The sequence below is a fragment of the Coloeus monedula genome (assembly GCF_965178545.1).
Source record: "Coloeus monedula genome assembly, chromosome: 3".
Classification (NCBI taxonomy): domain Eukaryota; kingdom Metazoa; phylum Chordata; class Aves; order Passeriformes; family Corvidae; genus Coloeus; species Coloeus monedula.
The window spans coordinates 69079398-69103384 of NC_138783.1; the positions used below are offsets into that span (position 1 = coordinate 69079398).

Genomic DNA, 23987 nt, shown 5'->3' on the forward strand with positions numbered 1-23987 from the left:
CAAAGCTGACACCACTAGTAGAAGCAAAGAGGGAGAAATATAGCCTTTGGCTCATGCCTTAGTCCCGCAATCAAATGCTTTCAATAGAGATAGAGACACACCCGAGCAGCTCGCAGAAAGGAGCTGAGCCAAAGAGGGTGGGCCCACTCTGAGCTCTCTCTTTTATTCACAAGAAGGGAAAGGCGAGAGCTAGGGGCGGACCCGGGGTGACCGGCCAATCAGACACTCCTCCTGAGTCTGAGTTACTTTTGGTTTTGCCCACGCACTAGAACAAATAGGTTCAGAGCACATGGCAGGGGGAAGTTCTGACTTGTCTGACTGGTCTCAGGGAGAGGGAAGGGCGACCTAGGAGCAGGCAGCAACAGCACTACTCTATAAATTATGCTGTCTTGGATGTGGTCCTAAGCGAATATCCCAGGTATGTCTGGTGCCTCTATCTTACAGCTCATTTAAGCAAACCAACATCTATATCACAAGTGAAAATGAACCTTGAGGTATTGCCTTTAGGAATAGCACTGCTAATTTAGGAAGGCAGGAAGGATAGTATAATGTAGTGCACTGACCAGCACATTGACTCATAGCAACCTTTACCAGAATATGGATGGGAACTTCCAAGATTTGCTCTGGCAACTTGGAAAAAAAACCAAGGGTGATAACTTCTCAGAGATTTCACTGCCATTGCCACTAGTTGTGCAAGTAAGCGAATAAGAGAACTACTGTAGGCTAGAAATTTCCAGGACGGTACATTTCATGGTGCAATCATCTCCTGTTGCATTTGCTGTGTCTTATTTCTGTCTGGCTCAGTACCCACTGTTGGGGTAAACATGGAAGGGTAGGCTTGAGGAAAAAGAGGCACAGGGGCTATAACAACAGTAGGTATAATATTACAGGATCTGAAGAGTTATGGCTGTAGGGCTGCTAACAGGTTTTAGATCAAGCCATCTATTCCAGACAATTCACTAAGATTCTCACCTTTTTACTGTAATTAAAATATCCCACTAGAGGGAAAAAGAGCAAGTCCTGTGCTTGTAAGTTGTTTTCAGACTCACAGCAACAGCAGAGTCTCTGTAAACACAGCACATTGGCACCTGTCTCCTGTTTTCTCATCTAAGCACAGGCCATGAATAAAGTTACTTTTTAAAAGCTGGCTTAGAGAAAAGGAAGCCTGGACTCCGTATTTTGTCACGTTTTTATATTTCCTTAGAACAAAAGGAGCACAAGGCTAGGGTCAAAATTACTTTCAGTTGCAAACATACAGCTTGCAGGTGTGGGCAGAGCTTAGCATAAAATAACAGGAGGCAAAAGAAGGAAAAAAGGAGCTTAAAAATGTGATGTCAGCAGGAGAAAATAGACTCTGTGGGGCACTGGTTTTCTAAAGCCTTGTTCTGTAATCAACACAGCTCGTTACTGTAGCTGTGTGCGATGCTGCAAATGGCATCTGGATGAACACATTTTGTCTTTCCACCACACTTTCTACTTAACAAATTGTCTGCCCAAATTGCTGAACCATGTGTATTGTGTCAAAGAAGAGGAAAGCAGCAGATTCCCTTTGTCAGGGTAGACAGCCTGTACCAAACTCTCAGTCACTGATTTTCAACCTTCTTCTGTTTAGACCCCTAGGAATTCTGCTGTGGAGGTACAGGACTTTGTATAGATGCCTCTTCCCCCTGCAGTGATAATCATATTGCTTTCTTTTCCCTTACAGTCTACAGTGTACACCTGAGTCTGAGGTCTGCAGAGCACAGTTTGGAAATTGATTTCCCAAGCAAATGTACAGTTCCACTTCTTTCTTTTCTTAACAAAAAGTCACTTTCTTGTAATAGTTCAGTCCTTAAATAGTACTAATGTTATTGTTGCAATGCATGGGACAGTCCCTCCTGCAGTCAAGATCACAGAAAGAAGTGACCATGTATCTGAGATCAGCTAGCAGCACGTGACTGCACATCACATTGCAAGGCACATCACAAGTTCTCTTTCCCATCCAGATTCACTCTGGAGTCTCATCATGGGATTAAGGCAGCAGGACCTCTATGTCACTTGAGGAGGAGAAAGAAATGAGAAACAGAATGGGGTTATAAATGTATTCTCAAAGGTAATGGAAAAAGAGGATGGACTTTTGGGTTTGAATATCTTTTATTTAATACGTAATTTTTTTGTGGTTGCCCAGGGAGGCTGTGGAGCCTCTGTGCTCAGAAATATTCAGAACCTAACTGGACACAGCCTGCTCTGGATGGCCTTGTTAGAGGTTGGACAAGATGGGCCTTCCAGCTGCAGCCACTCTGTGATTCTGTGGTTCTGAAATATAAATATTTTCTTCCAATTTTCTGAAGAGAAGAATGAGCTGAAGGAGCAAAAGTGAAAGTTAATAAAATCTTTCCCTTTTTCAGCCCAATAGCATTAACTTCTATTAACATTTCTACCACTGCCAACCTTGTCACCATGAGCAATCCCATTATGTGGGCCAGATTTTATCAGCTCCAAAGGTAATTCTACATCAAGGCTACCACTGAGGTTTCCCTCAGTGCGGAAATATGGGGGGCAAGGAAGAAGCACTGATGCACATTCTGGTTATCTCTCTTCCTGTGGGGTCAAGATTTGGCAAAGCACATGTTGCCCAGGAACTAGGACATGTTTTATGCAGATGCAAGTTATACCTGCATGGGTGAGGAAACTGTGGCATACTCATAGAGACATGTGTGGGAATAAGTTCAGTAGCCATGCTGATCAGCAGCTCATATTTAAAAGAAAGACAGGACAAGGGTTTAAATGGAGCCTTCACATCATGCAGGTTAGCCTGCACAAAATCATATATGTGTTTGTAGGGCTGGGTTTTAGGAGTCCCGGGCCTCAGGCTCTTTGGCTGTATCTGTGAACAGTCTCATCACCACTTCTATCATTTAGGGCTCTTTCTTACCCAGTGCAATTTTCAGCATCAAGTTAAGCACCAGAAGATGACACCCAAAAGCAGAACTGGCTAAAAGCACAGGCAAAATAGGCAAATGTCTGGGTTAGAGCTTGCTGGGGAACAGTTGATTCCCTCTTCTCTCACGTTACGTGTCCGTGCCCTCCCAAAATTTCACAGAATACTGCTAGCCCTACTCCTCTCTCCCTCTGCTTGTGCTGTGAGATTTAATTTTGCATTTCTGAGGGAATGAAACTCATTTATGCCTGACTGCTGAGAATCACTGCGCTAGCTCTGGAGACAGGCTGGACCAGCTCAGAAAGGGGTCTGCTCAGCATCAGGGCTGGCCCAAGGAGGACTATGTATCCAGGGACAGGAGAGGGGGAAGGACACAGCCTGAAACAGGACCTTTCAGTAGTGGTTAGAACCACTCAAATCGATGTTTAGCTTTACCTCCTGACCCATGCTGTTACCTGCCTGGAAGCACTCAGGAATTACATAAGGCTTTACAAAAATTTTGGAGGTATTCTCAGTAAAGGGCTGAAGTTCCTAGATTAAGTTTTAGGCAGTACTTTTCATGGAAGTGCAGGTCTGCAAATCCGAAATTTGATACTTTGTTCCCTAATCCAGGTGATTCCCATACCTCAGACATCATTACTTACTTACTTGAGAATTAATCAGTGGCCCCTAGTCATGCTCCTGTGGGGTCTGCTCCCTTCCTGATGGGATAGGCAGGGATTTCTCATTCCCTATCTATCACTAACACACAGTGATTCATGCTTTTAAAACACTTCTAAGTGCCAAGAACTGGCTTAATCCAATTTATGGTCTGAAATTCTTATGAAGGTGAAATTCTACATTTCCCAAGGCTAAATTGTATGTGTTAGAGATGAGACATATAGCAAAAGAAGAAAAAAACAAAACAAATTAACAACAGGTTGTTTAAGCTAAAAAAAGCCTTTGCCATCCTGTAGTCTAGTACTGGACTTTCCCAACCAGTAGAGCTATCCATGGATTACTGTGGTTCCACACACCTCTCCATGCTACCAGATGTAAGACACTTGAATCAGTTTCTACCTGGTAATGAAGTATTGCATGTATTAATTTACACAACATGTAAACATGACTGGCTAAGTCCTATCACATGTGTCCCAGAGGTTTATTGTACAATTAGTCAGAGGAAAGTTGAAAGTGAAGCAAAAAGAACATTTACAGGCAGAAGAGGAAATGGGCAGGACAAGATGCACAAGTAAAAAAGGCGTAACCCCTTCCCCACCTCAGACAGACACATATAAACAGTGAGAGAGTGAGTTCCCCTGCTCACTGGCCACCACTCATTTGCTGCCTCTCTCTGGGACCTTGCATCACCCCTGCAAGATGTGGGCAAAGGTACTGTCTTCTTTCTTTGCACTGTAAGATGCAATTCTCTGTTTAAGCTTTCATATCCTCATTCCGTATGTCTCAGTAGGTGCCCATCACACCACAGGATATGTGATTCACCTGCTTTAAACTGCTTGTAACTGCTTCTTCAAGATAATCTTAATGCTTCACTACAAGTGTGAGTGAGAACTGGGTTGTAATGATGGGTACAATTCTAGTCACCATTGCTAGGGAAAGAGGAATCCAGTGTGAACAAAGTAAATTTACGAGCATAGTAGGGGTGAGTCCATATTGTAAAGGAGAGAACAGTTTGGTTTCTTTAACTCAGAAAAATGAAGGTCAAAAGGAAATACCACCACTCTGTGTGGATATGTGCAGGGGAGTAAAGGAAGGGGAAGGAAGAGGAGAAAGGAAAGGAGATAATTTCCAAAGAGAGAGAAGATAAATATTCACTACTGCCAGTGTAAAAAAGAAACTGTGTGTATAGACTGGTGGCAAATAATATGTACCTCTACAGCAGGACATTTCTAATGGTCCAGAAAGGGAAGTTTTAGATTATTTTCTAATAGAGATACTAACAACAGTTCACAGCCAAGAAGCAGGTTGAATTTGCATAATGGGTCATTGCTCAATAGGAGAGGAAAATAAATATATATAATTGCCAGAGCAGCAGGATCCAGGAACAAGGAGCCACTGCTTTTCAAAGAGGCAAGACCTTGTCTTGGAGAAAATCTGGGACTCCAGCTGAGAGTGAATTCAATGGGAGCTGGGAGCTATGAGCAACATGTGCAAGGTAGGGCTGACAACTCCTGCCTCCCACTGAGCTCCAAGCTCAGCAAGATTTGGGATAGTAAGGCTGCTAATCAGGGAGATTAAATCTTGCCTTCTTGTGTGGTAGTGGGTACACTGGCTTGAAATGCTACTCTCCCACTGATTTCAATACCAATAAGCAGGTGCTATTGGAAAGATGTTTTTACTTCTATTTGGGGGGGGTGTGCGTGTGTGTGTGTGTCACACACACACACCTCCCAAATAGAAGTAAAAACATAGTCATTAGAGATGGAGATGGAGATGAAATGGGGATAAGATAGAGACAGAGATGACAGAGATAATCTTGCATAGTTACAGCACCTGCAGTGCATACTCTCAAGGACTCAGGGAGAACGCAGAAGAAATACAGAACAGAAAAGGATAATGATAAAAGCATAAATAAAATATAAATAACACAGTGACATTTCTGGGAATAAAAAGAGGAAGAATTCAAACCTTGGTTTTGCTGATGCAATTCATGTAAGCAGGGGCAGAAATGGCCAGCAAGCTAGTCAGAAACCCAAAAATGAAAGAAAAAAAAGAGGAAAGGAAAAAAAGAGGAAAGAAAAAGTTTAAAATAGTGTTTCCTTTAAATATAGAGAAATATCTACTTCTTTTTCTTTATTTTTTCCCTTCCCAGACAGTTACAGGAAATTTTGCCAAGGTGATTCATGGTTTGAATGCAAATCAGTTGACAGATCAAGTAATTCAGAGAAGTAAGCGAATGATTCTGGATACTCTTGGAGTGGGGCTTCTGGGTACCAGCACCGAGGTCTGCCAAAAAGTGACACAGTACAGCAAGGTAAGGTGTCTGGTATTCATAGCACACCCTAAGGTTTAGCTTTAAGCAAACAAGGGAAAACTTAGGCCATGAAAAGGAAATTTTGCCATGGTGAAATTCTTTTGTGGATGGAAAGAAAGAAATGGTGTTCTTCCCACTGGAGACAGTGGAACTTCAGTGCTCAAGTTACTTTCCACTCTGGATGGGCAGAAGCCTGTGTATCAGCCTGTATGCTATGATCCCCCTCTACAAACACAGTCAGCTAAGAACCCCTTCCTTTCTTTCACCTATGATATTTTATTAAAAGCATCAGCAAAGTAAACATCACTTATCACCAGCCTTTCAAATCAAGGAACTGTTAAAGAGATGGGGAGTTAGCAGTGGGTTACTTGCAGTCCATAAAACATAATTGTTGTCTGAGGTGCATTAGCCATGCTTCTCCTCTAGTCTTGCTCTCCTCATGCTAGCAGAGTAATTGGCCCAGAAAAGAAGCCTTCCCAACACAGGAGTGCATCAATGAAGAGGAGTTTATCCCACTGTTTTTTCATTCAGCTCTGCCTAGTGGGACTTGTGCTCCAGAGCTCTGTGTGCCAGTAAGTCTCTTCCCACAGGGAATTCCCCTTTCCAAGCCATGGTAGTTCATGCTGTTTTATTCAGTTTGCAGCACCAGGAGGCCATCTATCATTTACTCAGGGTCTTACTAAAACACTGGAAACAAAACCGTTTAACAAGACATCTTCCCCAACAAGATGATGACAGTCCTGTCATCGTTTAGGTCAGACTTGATGACCTCAGAGTTTTTTTCCAACCCAGTTGATTCTGTGATTCTGAGGGACTTGTCAGTGGGTAGTGAGAAGGGACATCAGTAGCCAGAGGTTGTGTGAAGGTACTGAGTGGCCAGATGGATGGTGTTGGTCTGCCTCCGAGCTCTGTTTGAGTGGAACAGGACATAAGAAAACAGGAAACTGAGTTTCTTTTCGTACTTTCTGAAAGAACACTATTTTTCTCATGAAAGGGAACAGTTAGGTCCCGAGAGGGCATGGTCTGCTCTCAGTTACATCAGAGATGCAATGCACATTTATCCTTAGGTTCAGGACTTTGAATTAATTGATGTCAATTTGTTTCAGATCTACAGCTCAGATTTATCCAGTACCATCTGGGGCCACTTGGATTTCCGACTGCCTCCTCTGTATGCAGCTTTTGTGAATGGAGTGGCTGTAAGGGATGCTCTTTTATTTGCTCTTTAATCATACGAATTGATGCCATTCTTGCTCTATAGAGAACAGAATGTTCCAAAAATCTTAGCTTATTCTGATGCCTGCTACAAAACTTTCCTAGACTATTCTCCTAATGTGCTTCAACTTCCTTCTAGTGAGATTAAATTTAAGGTATGATATATGTGTGATCCAAACTCAACAGCATCCCTTACCTTTAATGTGGGACCTGGGGCTGTTGTCAAATGTCAGAACTCTACAGCTTACAAGCTGGTAACCTTGTAGCAAGGTTACAACCTTGCTGTAGCCGCTTAAAAAGACACACTCTAGCTCTACCTCATTTCACTGGGATCCGAATTTCATGCCAATTGGCAAAGTACAGCTACAGAAAAACCCAGACAGATGCACATATAGATACATACACATATAATATCACAAGGCAACTTAATCTTCAGTTATCCAGTTTCCAAAAGCCAGTTATAAATTTTGGACACACAGTTTGTCATTAAAGCAGTAACTGACTCCCCAGACATGTGTCTAAATTCAGATTGAGGCTGAAACCATTTGAAATTGAAAGATGCACAAGAGGTGGGGTAGACAAATTTGGCAATTATGCAAAATTAGGGAAGGTGACCAACCAAAGAAATAGTAATATTAAGCCTATTTAAATTAGTGTGACAACAATATCAGAGGTCCAATTTAACAGCTCATTTCCAATGTAGAGAAAATTACCTTGGAAATGAGATCTGGTACCTCTCAGCTCCTGGCAGCCCTTGTGATATTCAGATCTGGCTGTTAGCATATATATGATCATTTCAGTTTACATCTTGGTCACAGGTCAATTTTAAGCACTTACTGAAGACGCCAGAAACAGCTTACAGGGTACTGGGCACAAATTTCCTTATCCTGCACTGCAGGGCATCTTCCCACATGGCATCAAAGTTTTTCAAGGCAGAGACTGGGTTTTCTTCTATCTGTTTAGAAACAGTCCTCAGAAATGCACAATTGCAGTATTACAGGGCAAAACCTGACCACTGGGGAGCCTGACCAGCTTGCTCCAAAGTAAGACATGAGTGAACAGATGTGAAAGCTTAGTTTTTGAGGTGTTATTATGCTACATAAAAAATGCTGTCCCTGATGCTCTCAGGTCCCTGGGGGATCTCAAAACTTTGTGGGGGGAAGGAATGTGTCTGATAAGCAGTTCATTACAGACACTGACTGCACTGTTGGGGACCATCAGCTACCAGATCAGCAGCCATATGCCAAGCTAGGAACACCTAAAATCTTCCTGAGCAGCTGGGCTCTGGGCATGAGAAAGAGAAGGCACCACTTGGGATAGTCTCTTGAGCCAAGCAGCTCATTCCACATTAAGACTCTAGCTTTCTCCTAAGTCCCAGCACTCCAGGGAGTCTGGTTCCTTGTGTAACAGGTCTTGTTTCAGTATGCTGAAAATTCAGGCTAAGGCCTCCTGTACATTTGCAGGCTTGTGCCTGTTGCCTGTGAATGGTTGCACCAGAGAAGTAGCTCTGATGATATAAATTTCATTTAGCAGTATTTAACTGCTACAGTTTTATGGTGCAAGTAATAGCAGCATCACTTGCAGCACCAGGGAAGTAATTTCATTATGTTTATATTTCATTATGTTTTGGAGAAAGTGAAAATTCACTGTTCACATGGTGGACCTAGAACATCTGATTTAATTATACCAGTCTAATTAAAGCAGCAAAAGCCAACTGCAGAAAAAAGGAATCACTGTCACACTGGTTTCAGGCTGGTACAACTTGGATTAGAATTATACTCCTTTGAGGTAAGATCTCTGCTGCATTGCCACTTCTCAGACAGCCATGTTGGGAGTAAAGGTCTTTAAAAGACTTCTGAATTTTTTGCTTTCTAAGGAAGATTTAGTTCTTCTGTACTTTTTTATACCAGTTACAGTAGTTTCATTTGACTGAGGCAATCTTGTCAAGTCAGAGTTTATTTCTAACAACAGATCAATGCTTTTCTTTCCATTAGGTGCACTCAATGGACTTCGATGACACCTGGCATCCAGCCACACACCCATCCGGGGCTGTGCTCTCCGCAGTGATTGCACTCTCAGAGGCCTTTCCTCAGAAGAAAAAAATCTCTGGTCTTGATTTGCTCTTAGCTTTCAATGTGGGAATTGAAGTGCAAGGCAGGTTGCTGCACTTCTCCAGAGAAGCCAGGAATATTCCAAAGAGGTACATAGAAATGTTTAAAGTAGAGAGTTGAGTGGAAGTGGTTTTTAATCAGTGTTAATATACATAATTAAATGTCAGTTAAAATACAGAGCTGTTTATCTGAAAATTTAGGAAGGTTCATTTTACATGTAAATACACTTGACTCCTAGCTCTTGAGGTAATAGATTTCTTTGTGAAAGCATTCATCAATTCACAGTAAGGAGATGATGATCTCCCTACTTTGAATTTTTATAGATCTATAATAATATATAAATTTAAATAATAATAAATATAACTTTATATGTGACTATAAATTTGCTTTAAAACTATGAGCAGCTCTAATGTTTCAATTGCCTTCTGGGGAAGACCTACTGCAAGCAGTACTATTCCAGTTTAACTTTTTCCTGGGGAGAAGTGACAACTCTCAGTTAGGCCCACACGTGAATGCTGAATGTGTGTTTCTTTATGGTCCAATCCATTTTCCATGGCAATAAATGAAAAGCTTTTGTATATAGTGAATTTGAGGTTTTGTAATCTGGTAATGAAGATACTTTTGTTTTCTCAGGTTTCACCCACCAGCTGTGGTTGGTACAATGGGGAGTGCAGCAGCTTGTGCTAAACTGTTAGCTCTTGACCAACTGGAATGTAAAAATGCCTTGGCTATTGCTGCCTCCTATGCAGGTGCCCCACTGGCTAATGCAGCAACCCAGATAAAGCCCCTCCACGTTGGGAATGCTGCCAAGCACGGATTGGAAGCAGCTTGCTTAGCTTTACAGGGTCTTGAAGGAAACAAACAGATCTTGGACATGGAGTCAGGGATGGGTGCCTTTTATACAGATTACAACCCACAGACTCTGCCAACCTTGCAGTCCTACCCCTGGCTCTTGGACCAGCAAGATGTGGCCATCAAACGCTTTCCTGCTCATCTTGCAACACACTGGGTGGCTGATGCAGCATCTTCTGTTAGGAGGAAGCTTATGAAGAGCAGTGAGAACTTGCTCCCCCTTGATAAAATTGAGAAAGTCATTCTCAAAGTCCCTGAGGTCAAATATGTGAACAGACCTAGCCCAGCCTCAGAGCATGAAGCACGACACTCCTTCCAGTTTGTTGCATGCTCTGCTTTGCTGGACGGCAGCATGTCAGTCCAGTCCTTCTCCACTGAGAATGTTCACCGGCCAGCCTTGCAGGAGCTCCTCTGCAAAACACAGCTGGAGCACCCTCCTGACAACACCCCCAGCTTTGACAGCCTTTACTGCGAAGTGAGCATCATACTTGAGGATGGCAACATGATCAGCGACCGCTGCACTACCTTCTACGGGCACTGGAGGAAACCTCTGAAAAAGGAGGACTTGGAGAAAAAGTTTCAATCCAATGCCCTTGGCATTCTGCCTGCTGAAGCTGTGGAAGGCATTGTAGAGACCGTGTACAACCTGGAAAAAGTAGAGGACTGCTCTGTGTTAAGTACATTTCTATCAGGACAGTCAGCTAGAGCGCTTACAGAGAAGCTGCGCTTCCTTTGAATGTTCCAGCCAACAGCTACCTGCTCTTCACAAAGCCAATGCAAAATTCAGGACAAACTCTTACTTAGCGACTCAAGCACTTTTAAATAAGACTTCTATAACACAAGAACCATATTCAGTCCAATATTGTGGATTTTAACTAACTAAATAATTTGGTGATTATGTGCCCAGCTTAGTCAGGCTGAACAGACGATCCTCTGCTGGCACAACCAACTTCAGCTATCTTTGGACCTCTAGAGGCAGAGCACTCACTGCTTGTGCATGGCACAAAAATCTCCCTGCTCTACTGCCAAAAATCTGTGTGCTGTTGCTCCTAAATAACTCCATACAGGAAATCCAAATTCTGGAAGAGTATGGAAGTGCTGTGTCCATGAAAATCATCACAGTTAGAAGTACAGAGAACAAGAGCCGTTATATATTTATTTCTGTAGATTTATTTCTACAATCTCCTTGAAGAGGGCACCTGTTACATATGAGCGTTGACATTTGTGCTAAAATAAACACAGCCCAGGTAGGGAGTGGTAGCACTTGATACCCTGCAGCGAGTCAGGCATCGCAGCTGCGATCGCTCTTGCACTGAGGCAGCAAAGGCCTGGGCCCAGCCTGCTCACACGAGTGCTGAGCGTGAGGGACAGCTGCACCCTCCTCTCATAAAGGCATTCTTTCCCAGTTCCACCTCTTGGCTTCTGTGTGGTATAGGTCTGTTCCCGTTTTATTCCCGCCCCCGTTACAGGAGACACTGAGCACGTGGTGTCGGTTTAGGTTACTTCAGGCCCAGCAAGAGTGTGGGCTACACTACACTGGGCAGGAGTGACAGAGATCTGTGAGCACCAGAGCACTTCTTATGCCAACTCAGTGTCCACAGGGAACCTTGATAATGAATTCTGGGAATTTTTGCTCCTCTAATACAAAACCTTCTAAGAGAAGCTGCCAGCTCTTTGTTCAGCTTTGTAAGATCAAAGCATGTACTCTAACACATATAAAATTATCTTCCTCAGGGCACTAACTGATGTATGCAAAAAAAAAAAAAAAAAATCACGAAATAAAGCTAATTCATTTCACTAAATAAATCTGAAATTACTCCTTTTATTAGAGCAAAACGTGTATCTTTTCCACATACAATGCATTCATTTGTGCTGGATCTTGGTTTATGAAGTTGGTTTACCTAGGGGCTCTGCAAAAAATTCAGAAGTCCATTAGTAATACTTGCTTAAAGACTTGCAAGGGGAAAAAAGAACCCAAATAACCACATTCTTTTATTTTTCCCTTCTGATTAGAAATCAGAATTGCTCACCTATACTGAAGGTAATCAGACTCATTTACAGCTATTTCATTACAGCTGGGTAACAGCAAATGTGAATTACTGATAACCTTTACTGATGTGATAAAACCCCATTGCCCATTCAGTCTTTTTAAGACTGAATACATTTGGATTCATTAAAAAAAAAAAAAAACCCCATCACCTTCAACATATGGCTTCTATTTTTAAAGAGAAATAAATAGGTTAAATTCAGCAGTAACCATCGGATGTATTAAACATTAAAAAACACTCCACCACACCAAACAAACCAGGAACTGTGAAGTTTAGCAGTTGCATTATTTTATTAATTCACTCAAAGGAAGCTAAATGTTTTTGCTTAGCTACACTGATTTCCTTGGAGAAGTCTGTACACTTCTAGTCAGGCAAGCTTCAGGACTTCTTGTACCATTGTTCCAATTCCATCAAAGATTTCATGCAGAGGAGCCTTGCACATGAAAGCACAGGTAGTAACTATTTTATTGGCTTTATCCACATGGGATTCATTTACATTTTTGCAAATGTGCTTACATCCAAGTTCTGCTATAGCAGATGCCGTTTCAGCATCAGGAAATCTGTAAATAAAAAGACTTTAATTAATATAAAACAATGACACAGCCATAAAATTCTGCATACGTAACTTGAATGAGAGAACTACAATAATATCTACATGACTCCTTAGCTGATGATGACAAGGGAGTTAAAGAGGCTGCTACTATCAGATTTTCCTATTCCCTATGGACACATCGAGTGATCTAATACCTCTGAAAACAAGGTCTGAAATGCAGAGCCACAATATGTCAGAAGGTGAAATAGTTTTTAACAATCTTTTGTTACGTTTGGAAGATGATACCAAGTGCAGCTATAACTGATCCTCAGAAGTTTGAGGGAAGCCAGCTGAACTTGCAACCTTTTCCAACACCACCATGTAAGGTGTTCCTCTGGGATTCTGTAGAGATTTTGATTTCTTCTTTTCCCTTCTGATAAGGGAGGAACAGATGCAATCCCTCACTACTGCTGCTGATAAATTTAATTCAGAAGTTTTATTGGAAGTTGACAGTTCTTGAAGCAGTACTGACTTCCGCTAGGCCCTGTTCTCATTTCCCTCCCCCTAAAGTGGCCCCAAACCACTACCACCAGAAAAACTTTATTAAAAATTCCTGAGCAGACAAAAGCCCAGAGACACAATCTAAACAGCCACTCAAATTACCACAGGGCACCAAGTCTTTGAATGCCAGCTGGCCAAACACCTGCTCTTCATTTACACGTTTGCAAGATGAATCATGGCCTTCAAAGGCATTGGGTAAGCAAATGCTGTATCTCGCTTCGGATGGGCTGCAATCTGTCACTCAACTGCCATGAATGGAATGGGAAAAAATAACTTGATATCCCTGGTCGCTAGTGTGTCTGTGCAGCTATGATGGTACAAACATCCCCTGTTCTGTCCCTTTTAGGACTGATGGATGCTACATCCCGTGACCTGTGAGCCCTCACACTGCACAATAAAGGTGGCTCAAAGAATGATAGTTTAGGCCAAAGGTGAGGACACCTAGAGCTTTCACTGTTAATTGTAATGTGTCTGTAAATATTATCACAGAACATCTGAGACATTCACAAGTCAGGTAGACATGACACTTAAGGACATGGGTTAGTGGAGGCTTGGCAGTGCTAGGTTAAAGGTTGGATTCTACCATCCTAGAGGACTTTTCCAACTTAAACAATTCTATGGTATCACAGACAGTGTCTGTCTGGTTGCAGCACCACAAGTTGCCTGACCTCATGGATTCACTCGGTCTGCCCTGAAAGTTCTGTGCCTAGTACTATTATGCAAGAGAAAATTGTCACTAATTTTTCTCAAAAGTAACTAAGTTTCCCCAGGTTTACTGGTACCAAAGAGACTCCTGAACAGAAGCCTGTCCATTTCCTAATCCTAATTCTCCATCCATTCCTTCTTACCTTCCATCTACGTTTTTATCTTGACCGACTGTAACCTCACAGCCAGGAAAGACTTTGGCTGCCAGAACTGGTGATATGCAGCACAAACCAATGGGCTTTTTAGCACTGTGGAAGGCTTGGAGTGTGGAGTTCACATGCTCATTGACAGTACAGTCCTTGCCATCTACAGCCCAGGAACACAGATTCTTTGCTACACCAAAACCACCTAAAAAAGAAAAAAAAAAAAAACCCAAAAAGCTTAAATATAAGGCACTGCTAAAAGTTATCGAATTTGATACCAAACAGAAGCTCTTTTTTACAATGTAATCTTGGTATCCGTGGGACTGTTAAGTTACTGTATTGAAAGTTTTACAATGTCACTGTAACCCATAAATGATGGGTTTACAAAGTTAAAAGTTTAACTGCACACTTTTTTATACCATGTAGGTTATATATAAGCCAGAAAGCTTAATCTTGTTTCAAAAAGCAACAAAGGGAGAAACAGGAGACCTCACAGACATCTGCTAATCATTAGAACAGCTGCACCATTTGTTATGTACTCCTCAATAAGGAAGAGGGATCTGAAGAAAGACCAATACTAGTTAAAAGCACAACTGTGGAATTCATGGGAGTAATGCAAACAGTGATTTGACCCTCTATAGTAATGAACTCTCAAGTTTTACTTTGATGCTTAAGCAATTATAGAAGAGCTTTTCTTCTTCCCTAGAATTAATTTTGGACTTTAAAAATAGATTAACACAGTAAAAACAAAGGGGATTCTATATAAAATGGACATTATAACATATGATCTTCTGAGACAAAAAGCCTTGATAATGTAATTTCTGATTAAAAATAGTGCTAATTTGTCTTTCTATAAATTAGTTTTAACAACCCTTTAGGTGCATTTAATCTTCATTTAATTGTATAAGCAGATTGTATTTTACAGCTCCTTTATTTACTGTATTTATAACCATCAGAATAATCAAAGTAAGGTGATTCCATATGGAATGTGCACAACATCAACTTTCTCCAATAAGCATATAGAATTTTCCACAAGTACTTCAACATGCAACATCAAGAAGCTTTGCATTTTTAGTATTTTTCCTTTCCTGCTTTGCTCACTTTCAAGCGTTATCTGAAATCTCTGAGGTAGGATTTTAATTTTCAAACTTAATAGGGTTTATTTCCCTCTAACAGTTATTACAGCAATCCCCCCGAGCCTGGGTTATAAAAGCATGAAATTAACGTGGAAAACATCTGTGAGCCTCTACTCCCTCCTGCCCAGCCCTGACACCAACCACTCAAGTACAGTGCAGGCAGAATTGTTTCTCTGTGTTATACACATGCTCCCTCTGCTGGCCTTACAACAGCGTGAAAACTTCAAAATTAACACAAAATTAACTTGGGCCCAATCATGAAGGCAGTATTTAACAGTACTACGAATATTCTGGAAAGAGATCTTCAACAAGTCGTGATTTCCTCGTAATGCTTCCTCATTTCTAAAAGTGATTAGAATTACCTCCGTCTGGAAGGCAATTCTGTGGTCTCTAAATAAAAAATTATCCATAAACAATTTTAGTAGAACTTGATCAACAGCTGAGGGGACACATAATTAAAACAGAATATAGTCACATCTGACACGGAACATAATCTACTTGGTAACCTGCTATTCTGACAACATTTTCAGAGGCCCTGAAATTCAGGCATTGCCATGTAATGGAGTTCTGACCCAAGTTTTGTACTCTGGTCAGTGCTCTTGTCCACAAGTAAGTAGTGAAGTTTTCACAACCTTTAGTAAGAAGGAATGGTGGGATGCATAACTTAATACCTAAACATCACTCTGGCATTTTACTTAGTGAACTATGAATCAACAAATATATTGAGTTAAAAAATCACAAATCATTTTCTTTTAAAAGATGACCTCAGCTGGTCAGAGCATGATGCTAATAGCACCAAGGTTGTGCACTTCATCACCTGTATAGGCTGTTCACTTAAGAGTTGGACTCGATGATCCCTCTGGGTCCCTTCCAACACACAATATTCTGTGATTTTGTGATACCTACCAGGGAAAATGACAGCATCAAATTCACTAGCTTTCAGTTCAGCCAAATCCTGAATGTTTCCCCTTGCCAACCTGGCACTTTCAACTAACACGTTTCTCTTCTCTTCTGTTGGACTTCCTTTTAGGTGATTGACTACATCCCTTTGCTCAATATTGGGGGCAAATATCTTCACCTAGAAGAGAGATTAATCAATTTTGTGAATGTAAACAGAACTCCTACATATTTGTCACAATAAAGATCATTTAATGAAAATAGGTTTTGTCCCTGAAGCCTCTTATCCACGTTAAGTGAATTCCACAGGATGAATCTAGCACATTAAATATCTAAAGTGACATATGATATATTAGCTTGAGTAAAATTCTCCCCATCCTATTCCTGCAGCACTTTGACAGGAGGGTATTCTTATGCCAACATTAAGCTTACTGATTTTGCCATGGCGGACAACCCCAAGGACAAACAGGACACCACAATTTATACCAGCAGCCCAACTGGACATACAGCTGACTTTGAAGAAAGGTTGCTCTTAGCTGTTATGGAATGAAAGTGCTAAAAAAGTCTGACATTAAAAAGTTAAAATATGCAAACTTTACAAGCATCTCTAGAGCAAACATCAGAGTTACCAGCTGCCCTAAAACACCAGCAGCAGAAAGGAAGAACAAAACACAGGAGAACTGATTTTGATTAGACACAAAAGGGGAACGCTGCATCAGAATATCAAGCTCTGTGACAGGTGTACCACAGGATCTGTTTCCTTGTGTGTTTTGAAGCTTCCTTTGCAAACTTCTCAGAGATGGCAATTCTGTGCTAGATATGAGGGTGCTGTTGTTACCATCAGACACCTGAGTGTGGCTACACACAGTGACCAGCTTCTCCCATCTGAAGTCACAGATGGGACCAAAGCACACCACTGCGTCCTGGCCCAGGCTTCTCCAAGAAGTCCCAGTTTACCAAAGAGAGCCCAGAAACAGTGAGCAGAAAACAAGCAGATGAACCCCTGTGATGGCTGCAAAATCAAGTCGAAGAAAGATAAAAGAATTTTAACCTATCCTCAGCTCCCTATGGCCAAAGGAGAAAGGACAGGTCTCCAGCTGCTCCTTGCTCCCAGGTTCACAGGATCACAGAACTGTTAGGGGTGAAAAGGCCTTCTGGAGATCGTCTGGTCCAACCCCCTGACCAGGCAGGGTTACCTAGAACAGATTACACAGGAATGCATCCAGGAGGGTTTTGGGTATCTCCAGAGAGGAAGATTCCACGACCTCCCTGGGCAGCCTGTTCCCATGCTCTGCCATCCTCAATGTAAAGAAGTTCTTCCTTATGTTGAGATCAAACTCCTTGTGGTTTAGTTTATGGCCATTGCTCCTCAGCCTGTCACTGGGCACCACTGAAAAGAGTCTGGCACTGTTGCCAAAAAAATTGGATTCATTACCTGGTATGCAACAAGACAATAATTGCACACTCAAGAGAGACATTGATTATTTATTTCAGAGTTGTGCAAGCCCGGGTGTTTGGTGGTATTCCACAAATCAAGCACACCCACTGGACTTTTTGTGCCATTATCTATACAGGGAACTTCAAAGTTAGTAACTCTCCAAGTGCAGCCCCTCTATTATGATTGGCTGGTAATTTCCATACAAGTTTTGTAACTCCAGTTACCTTCTACACATGCTCAGGGGAACGGTCTTCACCGGGGCAGGGGTCTTTTTGACCTGTAGGCATGACTTTTAGTATAATAATTTAGTTGCATTAATGAGATCCTTTTTCAGTCTTCTGTCCAGCTAGCTGCCTGTTTGCGACCTCAACTCCTGTCAGGGGGCCAGGCAACATGGATTTTGGGCGGGGATAAATGAAACAGGGAAGAGGGCAACATAAAGAGAGAGATTATGGCTGAATAGGCTTTGTAGTGTGCAGTGGCGGCGCAGGGACCACCGGGAACCGGGAGGGGCTCTGGTCCCACGGACAGGAGAACACTCAGCTGCTGTATCACACGGCACGCCGGGCCGCACGCACACACGTATACATACACACACACACGTATACATATACATAGACATACACATATACATACACACACTCATACACACCCCCCACCCCGCCGCTCCCCGCTACCTCCGCGCCGCCGCGGCTCAGGTGCACCAGCGCCGCCGACGCCTCGTGAATCTCGCTGCCATCGAAGACGCCACAGCCGGCGAGGACCAGCGCCACCCGCTTGCCCATGGCAGCCGCCCCTCAGGCCCGGGAAGAGGCTGCTCCAGGCGGCGGGCCCGGGCCTGGCAGCACCGTCCCCGCTCCTGCTCCTCCTCCTGCCGCGCCTGCGCCGCCGGGCTCCGCCGCCGTCTGTATCTTCCGCTGCCGTACAGGCGGGGAGGGGGCGGGCAATACGTGAGGAAATCTGGAAAACAAATGGCATGTGCGTCTAGTTTTAAACAAACCAGGCTCTGACGCGTTTTCGGCCTCTCGTTCGGCCTGGCCTGCGCTCGCAGCGGGGCTGTGGCGGGCAGGTGCCGCACGCTGAGCCTTGGGGCGCTGCAGAACGTGCGCGTTCCTGTCGCCAGTCCCAAAGCTGCAGGGCCTCGCAGCGCCTCAGCGTGGGTGCCTATGAGGAGTTTTTTGTTTGGTGGGTTTGTTTTACGCATAGGGCTATAATGGTGTAAGGAAATTTGGCTTCCAAATTGCTTTGAAAGCCAAAAAAAGACTGGAGTTTGGTAAGAGGCCTGCGGTACTGCTGGGTCCTGATGCGGTTTGTTTCAGTGACACCTCGCTCATCAGACCCACTTAGTCCTTTTTTCTCACTTAACCTCATGCTGGGTTCTAAGGAGCTGCTCCATTTTATCAGAAAAAGCAGAGGTATTTTAGCAAACCAACCCTTCTTCCTTGACCCACTCCCAGCTTAGTCTGTTAAGGCATTGCTCTAGTGAACCCAGAGGGAATGAACGCATCCCTAGTCTCCTCCTTAGGACTATGCACACAAATGCCACTCCAGGAATCATCTGTACTGAGTTTTAGTAAGATCTCTCAGCTCCTGGTCCTTCATTTTTCATGAGCTGCCTCTCTTATAATAAGAAGAAACTTGTGTTTAATAATGAAAACTTACTCTCTTACTGGAACAGAGGACTGAAAAGCTGGATATTGTAGAAAAAATTAGAGTGTCTTCCAAAAATCTGGAGTATGGGTTTTCTGCAGAGGAAATGATTGTGAGTAGACTGGGCAGAAAAAAATGACATTTCAGAGCAAAGCCTTTTCCTTTAGCAAAATGCATTCAGTTGAATACTGATTGGTAAGGAGGTTGGGTGGCATGATGGACAGGGAGATTCTAGAACAGGACAGGGCCAGGATAGGGAAATTCCCTGCTGAAGGGTAGACTCCTGTGTGCTGGACAATGTTTACTCCAAACAGATGTAGGGCTTCAGCTCAGTTTACATCACAGCCCACATATATACACATATATCTGCCTCTTAGGATTGAGCAGGACCACAGCATAGCTCCACTGAGAGTCTGCAGAGCTGGAATCCCACTGGAATCATCTTCATGCCTGGAGCTAGGAGAAAGCTGCTGCCTGGAGGAAGTTTAAGCTTAATGCATGTTTGGAGATACAAGTGTAGTCCCAAACTCTGCTGTGTGTTAGGGCCAGGGTTAATGTTAGAGCTAGGGAACTGAGCACTGGAATTCCCTGCTCCTTTCTAACCTGACTTACTGGCTAGTCTTTCTGGATAGATCCTGGACCTGAATTGTCAGTAACCTCATCTCCAGTCTTGTTGCTGGCCCTGTCTCTTAGTTGGACCTCAGATTCACATTATAGGTGGTCCTTTCTCCTGGATGGACCCTAGACTTGATTGGGATATGATATTCCCATCCCACTTCAGGTTGTCTATGTCACATCTCTGTGCCAGCTCTGTTCCATGATCTAACTTGCTTGTTCCAAGCTCCAACTTGCTTGTGCCATGTCCCTGCCTTGACTGTGCGACCTTGTCATGGCCCTCTGTGTCTTAAGTCCATGTTTTCATCCCAGCTCATGACATGTCCTTGCCCTAGCTTTCTGTCACCCTGAAGTAGCCCTGAGAGGAGTCTTCTCCATGCTGGGCCCACAAAAGCAAGAGCATTTCACACGGAGTACAGCTCTGAAGCCAGATGTTTGCAAGGTGAGCAGACACACCTTGATGAGAGAAGAAGCTGTGGTCGAGGCCCTCAGTGCACTAGTAGCCCTATAATTACCCTGGCCAGCCATAACCTCAACCCACACACCCTCTGGCCACAAATCCATGGGCACTTAGGCCTGGACATCCAGACATTACCTGAGCTGTGCTGTAGGTGTGTCGTGTTTCCTGTCGTCCTGAGGTATGGGTCGCTCTTCCTGCACAACCTGCAAATTGACCTTGGCACAAGTAGTGTAATCCTGGCCTTGGCTCTGCCCTGCTGTATCTGGGGTGCTGCTGGATCCAGCCACTACTACATGTTTGTTCCTGAGGAGATTGACAGCTGGACTGTCAATCTCCCAGAATCAGACCTGAAACCAGTTAGAATTTACCCGTGGGAATATTACAGTGAAATTCTGCAGCTTTAGTAAAATCCAGAGAGAAGGCCAAGAAGATAGTTAATTAGAGAAGATGTTCTGGAGGGGAGGATGTTCTTGTTATGGGACATTGAGAGTGTACAAGGAAGAACTTTTGGAAAATATGTAGCAACTATACTTTCGCTTGTATAGCTGATTGTTTACTGCCTGAATGGTCATTGTTGGTTAGACAGCTTTGTCATTGTTTGCTAAGCAGCCAGTCTTAAATTAGGCCACAGCCATTGTGAAGAGGTATAAGAATAGCAGTAGAGAAAATAAAAAATCTTTCTACCTTTCTCGACTATGGATTACGACTAGTGTGGCTTTTATGTCTGCCTCAACAACAGCCACATGTTCCCCTTCAGAAACTGAATAGCAGTGGGGTTCTACCAAGAGTCTGATCACTAGATAAATCCATAGTGATGAGGCAGAGCCAGGGTTACGCTGGGATGACCGATGCATGGACTGGGTCTGCATCAGTAAGGTACACAGCTGGGTTCAGGTGTGGCTGCAGTGTACCTCAGGTGGGAGGCAGAAGCCTTGGCTTAAAAGCAGCTCCCCAGGAAAGGAGCAGGGAGCCCCTTCTGAGGTGTTTCAGCAGAGCAGAAGCAGTGTCTGACTTTGCTCACAACGGTTTTTATCAGCAACCAGCTGCACATCCTGAAGGGAAGAGAGCAGGTACTGTCCCCTTCAGACTTCAAGGGGTTGAATTACAGCTCTGTCCTAGACCCCAGCCTTTTTCCTACTGCCCATGATTTGAGAAAAATGTTTTCTATAGTGGAAATCCTGCTTTAAAGCGCCTCAGTTGCCTGACAACAGCTGTTAGCCTAAATTGGACTTGGATAGCTCTTTGTATTTCACAGGCATCCAGTTGACTCATCAATTCACTTATCCCTACCCTGCAGCAAATCCCAGAGAGTTCATCTCAGTTTAAAACTCGTGATGAACTTCCTCTGCATCCTTATCCTAACCCTCATCCTATCTCTCAGGCTTCAGCAGCCCCCCCCCCTTCCAATTCCAACTTGGAAAGAAATAATTTCCATCACTTGCCCCCTAAGCTGGCAGACAAAGGAGGAGCTGCCCTGCAACCCCAAACGTTTACTGAACTGCACATCTGTCCCAAGCATAGCCCTCATCCTAGCTGTCAGGGTCAAGGAGCTCCTGAGTGGAACTCTTAGAAATACCTTACACAGCCACAAAGTCCAGTCATTTCCTCTTCCTGTAGAAAAAAGACATGGCTTTCTCCCAGCCCAACTCACAGTTCAGGTGGCATCCCAGGCTATGTAGCAGAGTGTAGGTGCACAGGAGCCCTGTTTCTGGCTCCTTTTCTCAAGATTCCTTTCTTACCTCCTCAAAGGCAGAGATTGTGCCTCTGACTGATGAACTCTCGTCTTTCAGAGCAGCTTCAGTGTGACTTCAGGTAATGTTTGTATTTCTCAGTATGCATCCAGCTGACTCAGTAGCTAACATATGCCAGTGTTGAGTGGGAAAAAACCCCCATGTGATCAGTAAAGCTGCCAGATGTGTAGTTTTATCTGCTGTGATCCATATATATGACTGTGACTTTCCTACTGAATGGCATATTGCCAGTGTATGCACAGGCTGGGAGATGTGCAGCTGTGGTGTAAGCAACATCCAGAGCAGCCTGTTTTTGTGAGCATGGGGCTGTTACTTCAGGTGAAATAGCCTCTTTGCTGTGACTTACAGTGTGACGACTCAAGTGCATGTTCAAAGCCAAACTCTCTGTTCAAAACCACAGCTTCTGACTGAAGCAACAGGATTTGTTTTTCCTTTTCTCTCAGTTCCTTCCATCCTGTTCATGTCAAGGGTAAAGATGGAGAAGGTACCAGTTTATAATGGGAAATCACCAAGAGTCTTTGTTGTTTCAGGAAAATGTTCAGTTTTCACTAATCAAAAAAGAAAATACTCTGGGAAATGAGAAAAACTTAGGAATCCTGTCAACTCTAGAATTTGATCTTTATAGTCAGTCTCGGTATTTCCTCAAAGCCTGTTACTGGACAAAGATTCAGATCAGCTCTGTGGGTTTATAATGAGGAATCTGACATGTTTCTGCATCATAAACTAGACAGTGGCTCACTCAAACTGCTGACGTGAGCTTTTTAGGTCAAGTATATTTATTCATAAATGTATTAGCGGTTTATTTGCTATGTTCAGAACATAACTTAGGTTGCATGAGAAAAAAAAAAACAACCAGAGTACCTTGCTGCAAGAGCTTCCTGAGGAATGTAATGGAGTGAGATATAAAAATGCTGTTAAAATTAAAAAAAAAAAAAAATCAACACCTTCAGCATCCACATAGTGGAGATTTATAATCCACACTGCAAACATGTGCTGAGCCAGGACTAAGAACCTGTTCATACTGCATTTCTAGTTTGGCTAGTGAGCAGTTATGGCACCTTCATCATGCCATTTCACTTCCTTGCATTCTGGTTTCAAAGAAGGGATAAGTTAGCCTTCCTTCATTTCATAAAGTGCTTCCAGAGTTACATATCCAAATCTCTAGCACTAGGAATTATGGCTATATTCGAAACAAACACATATCTTTTTGAACAGATCAAAGAGCTGGTATATTGTACTACACTCAAGCTATGAAACACACATGATTACTGGCACACTTTATTTTCTAACAAATAAAACCAGAGATTTTATAAATCAGACACAATTTACATGCATGAGATAAAAATGAGATATGTAAATTTAAGTATGTATAGGTTATGTAAGCATGCATTAAATTAATGTATAGTGCTGAACAGCATGGATTTTAAAGATAAGCACTATAGAATCAGACAGCAGGGAAGTGAGATACAGAAATGTTGTTGAAATTAAAGGTTTTAAGGTTTTCTAAACACCTTTAGTATCCCAAGCATTACTGACATTGATAGCAGCCTATCCTGCATTTTTATGAAGGATGCAGGGTTTTCCACCTGCAATTTTGTTTGACAGTATGGCCTAGCATAGTGCTGACTAAAGAACTGATTGTTCTTTAGGGGCTCATATGCAATGAACAGGGATATTTTTCTGACTCCCAATAGTCAAAAGTCCACAGCACAGTTATTATTTACCCAGTGAATAGCACAGACCAGTGTTTTCACTGTGGATGCCAACTATTAAACTTAGCCTCCTGGACTCTGACGCCAGCATAGCCAGTTTTGAACTCTACAGAGCTGGAAAAAAGCTGTGTTTTCTGCAGGGATGCTGCTGGCAAACCTGTCTTCACAATTTCTCTTAGTTCATCTGTGAGATAGTTCTCACAATTATAATAAAGATGAGAGAATAAACTGCTATATGATTCCTGTAATGTAAAGTGTTATGATTTGAAT

At 42.8% G+C, this 23987-nt stretch overlaps 2 protein-coding genes across 2 annotated transcripts; one reads left to right on the top strand and one right to left on the bottom strand.

Annotated features, from left to right (window-relative positions):
* Positions 1 to 5738: 5738 nt before the first annotated feature.
* Positions 5739 to 10805, top strand: ACOD1 (aconitate decarboxylase 1; the record flags this gene model as incomplete). Its single annotated transcript, XM_082278036.1, has 4 exons — positions 5739 to 5894; positions 7001 to 7090; positions 9101 to 9306; positions 9851 to 10805. The coding sequence occupies exons 1-4, from the start codon at positions 5817 to 5819 to the stop codon at positions 10803 to 10805; spliced, it is 1329 nt and encodes a 442-aa protein (XP_082134162.1). The 5' UTR covers positions 5739 to 5816.
* Positions 10806 to 12381: 1576 nt separating this feature from the next.
* LOC309571434 (glutamine amidotransferase-like class 1 domain-containing protein 3, mitochondrial) lies at positions 12382 to 18430 on the bottom strand. The gene is made up of 4 exons (XM_082278923.1): positions 18207 to 18430; positions 16101 to 16272; positions 14059 to 14263; positions 12382 to 12677 (listed from the first exon to the last, which is right to left on the bottom strand). Exons 1-4 carry the CDS (start codon positions 18312 to 18314, stop codon positions 12485 to 12487), a joined length of 678 nt encoding a protein of 225 aa, XP_082135049.1. The 5' UTR covers positions 18315 to 18430; the 3' UTR covers positions 12382 to 12484.
* Positions 18431 to 23987: the final 5557 nt, after the last annotated feature.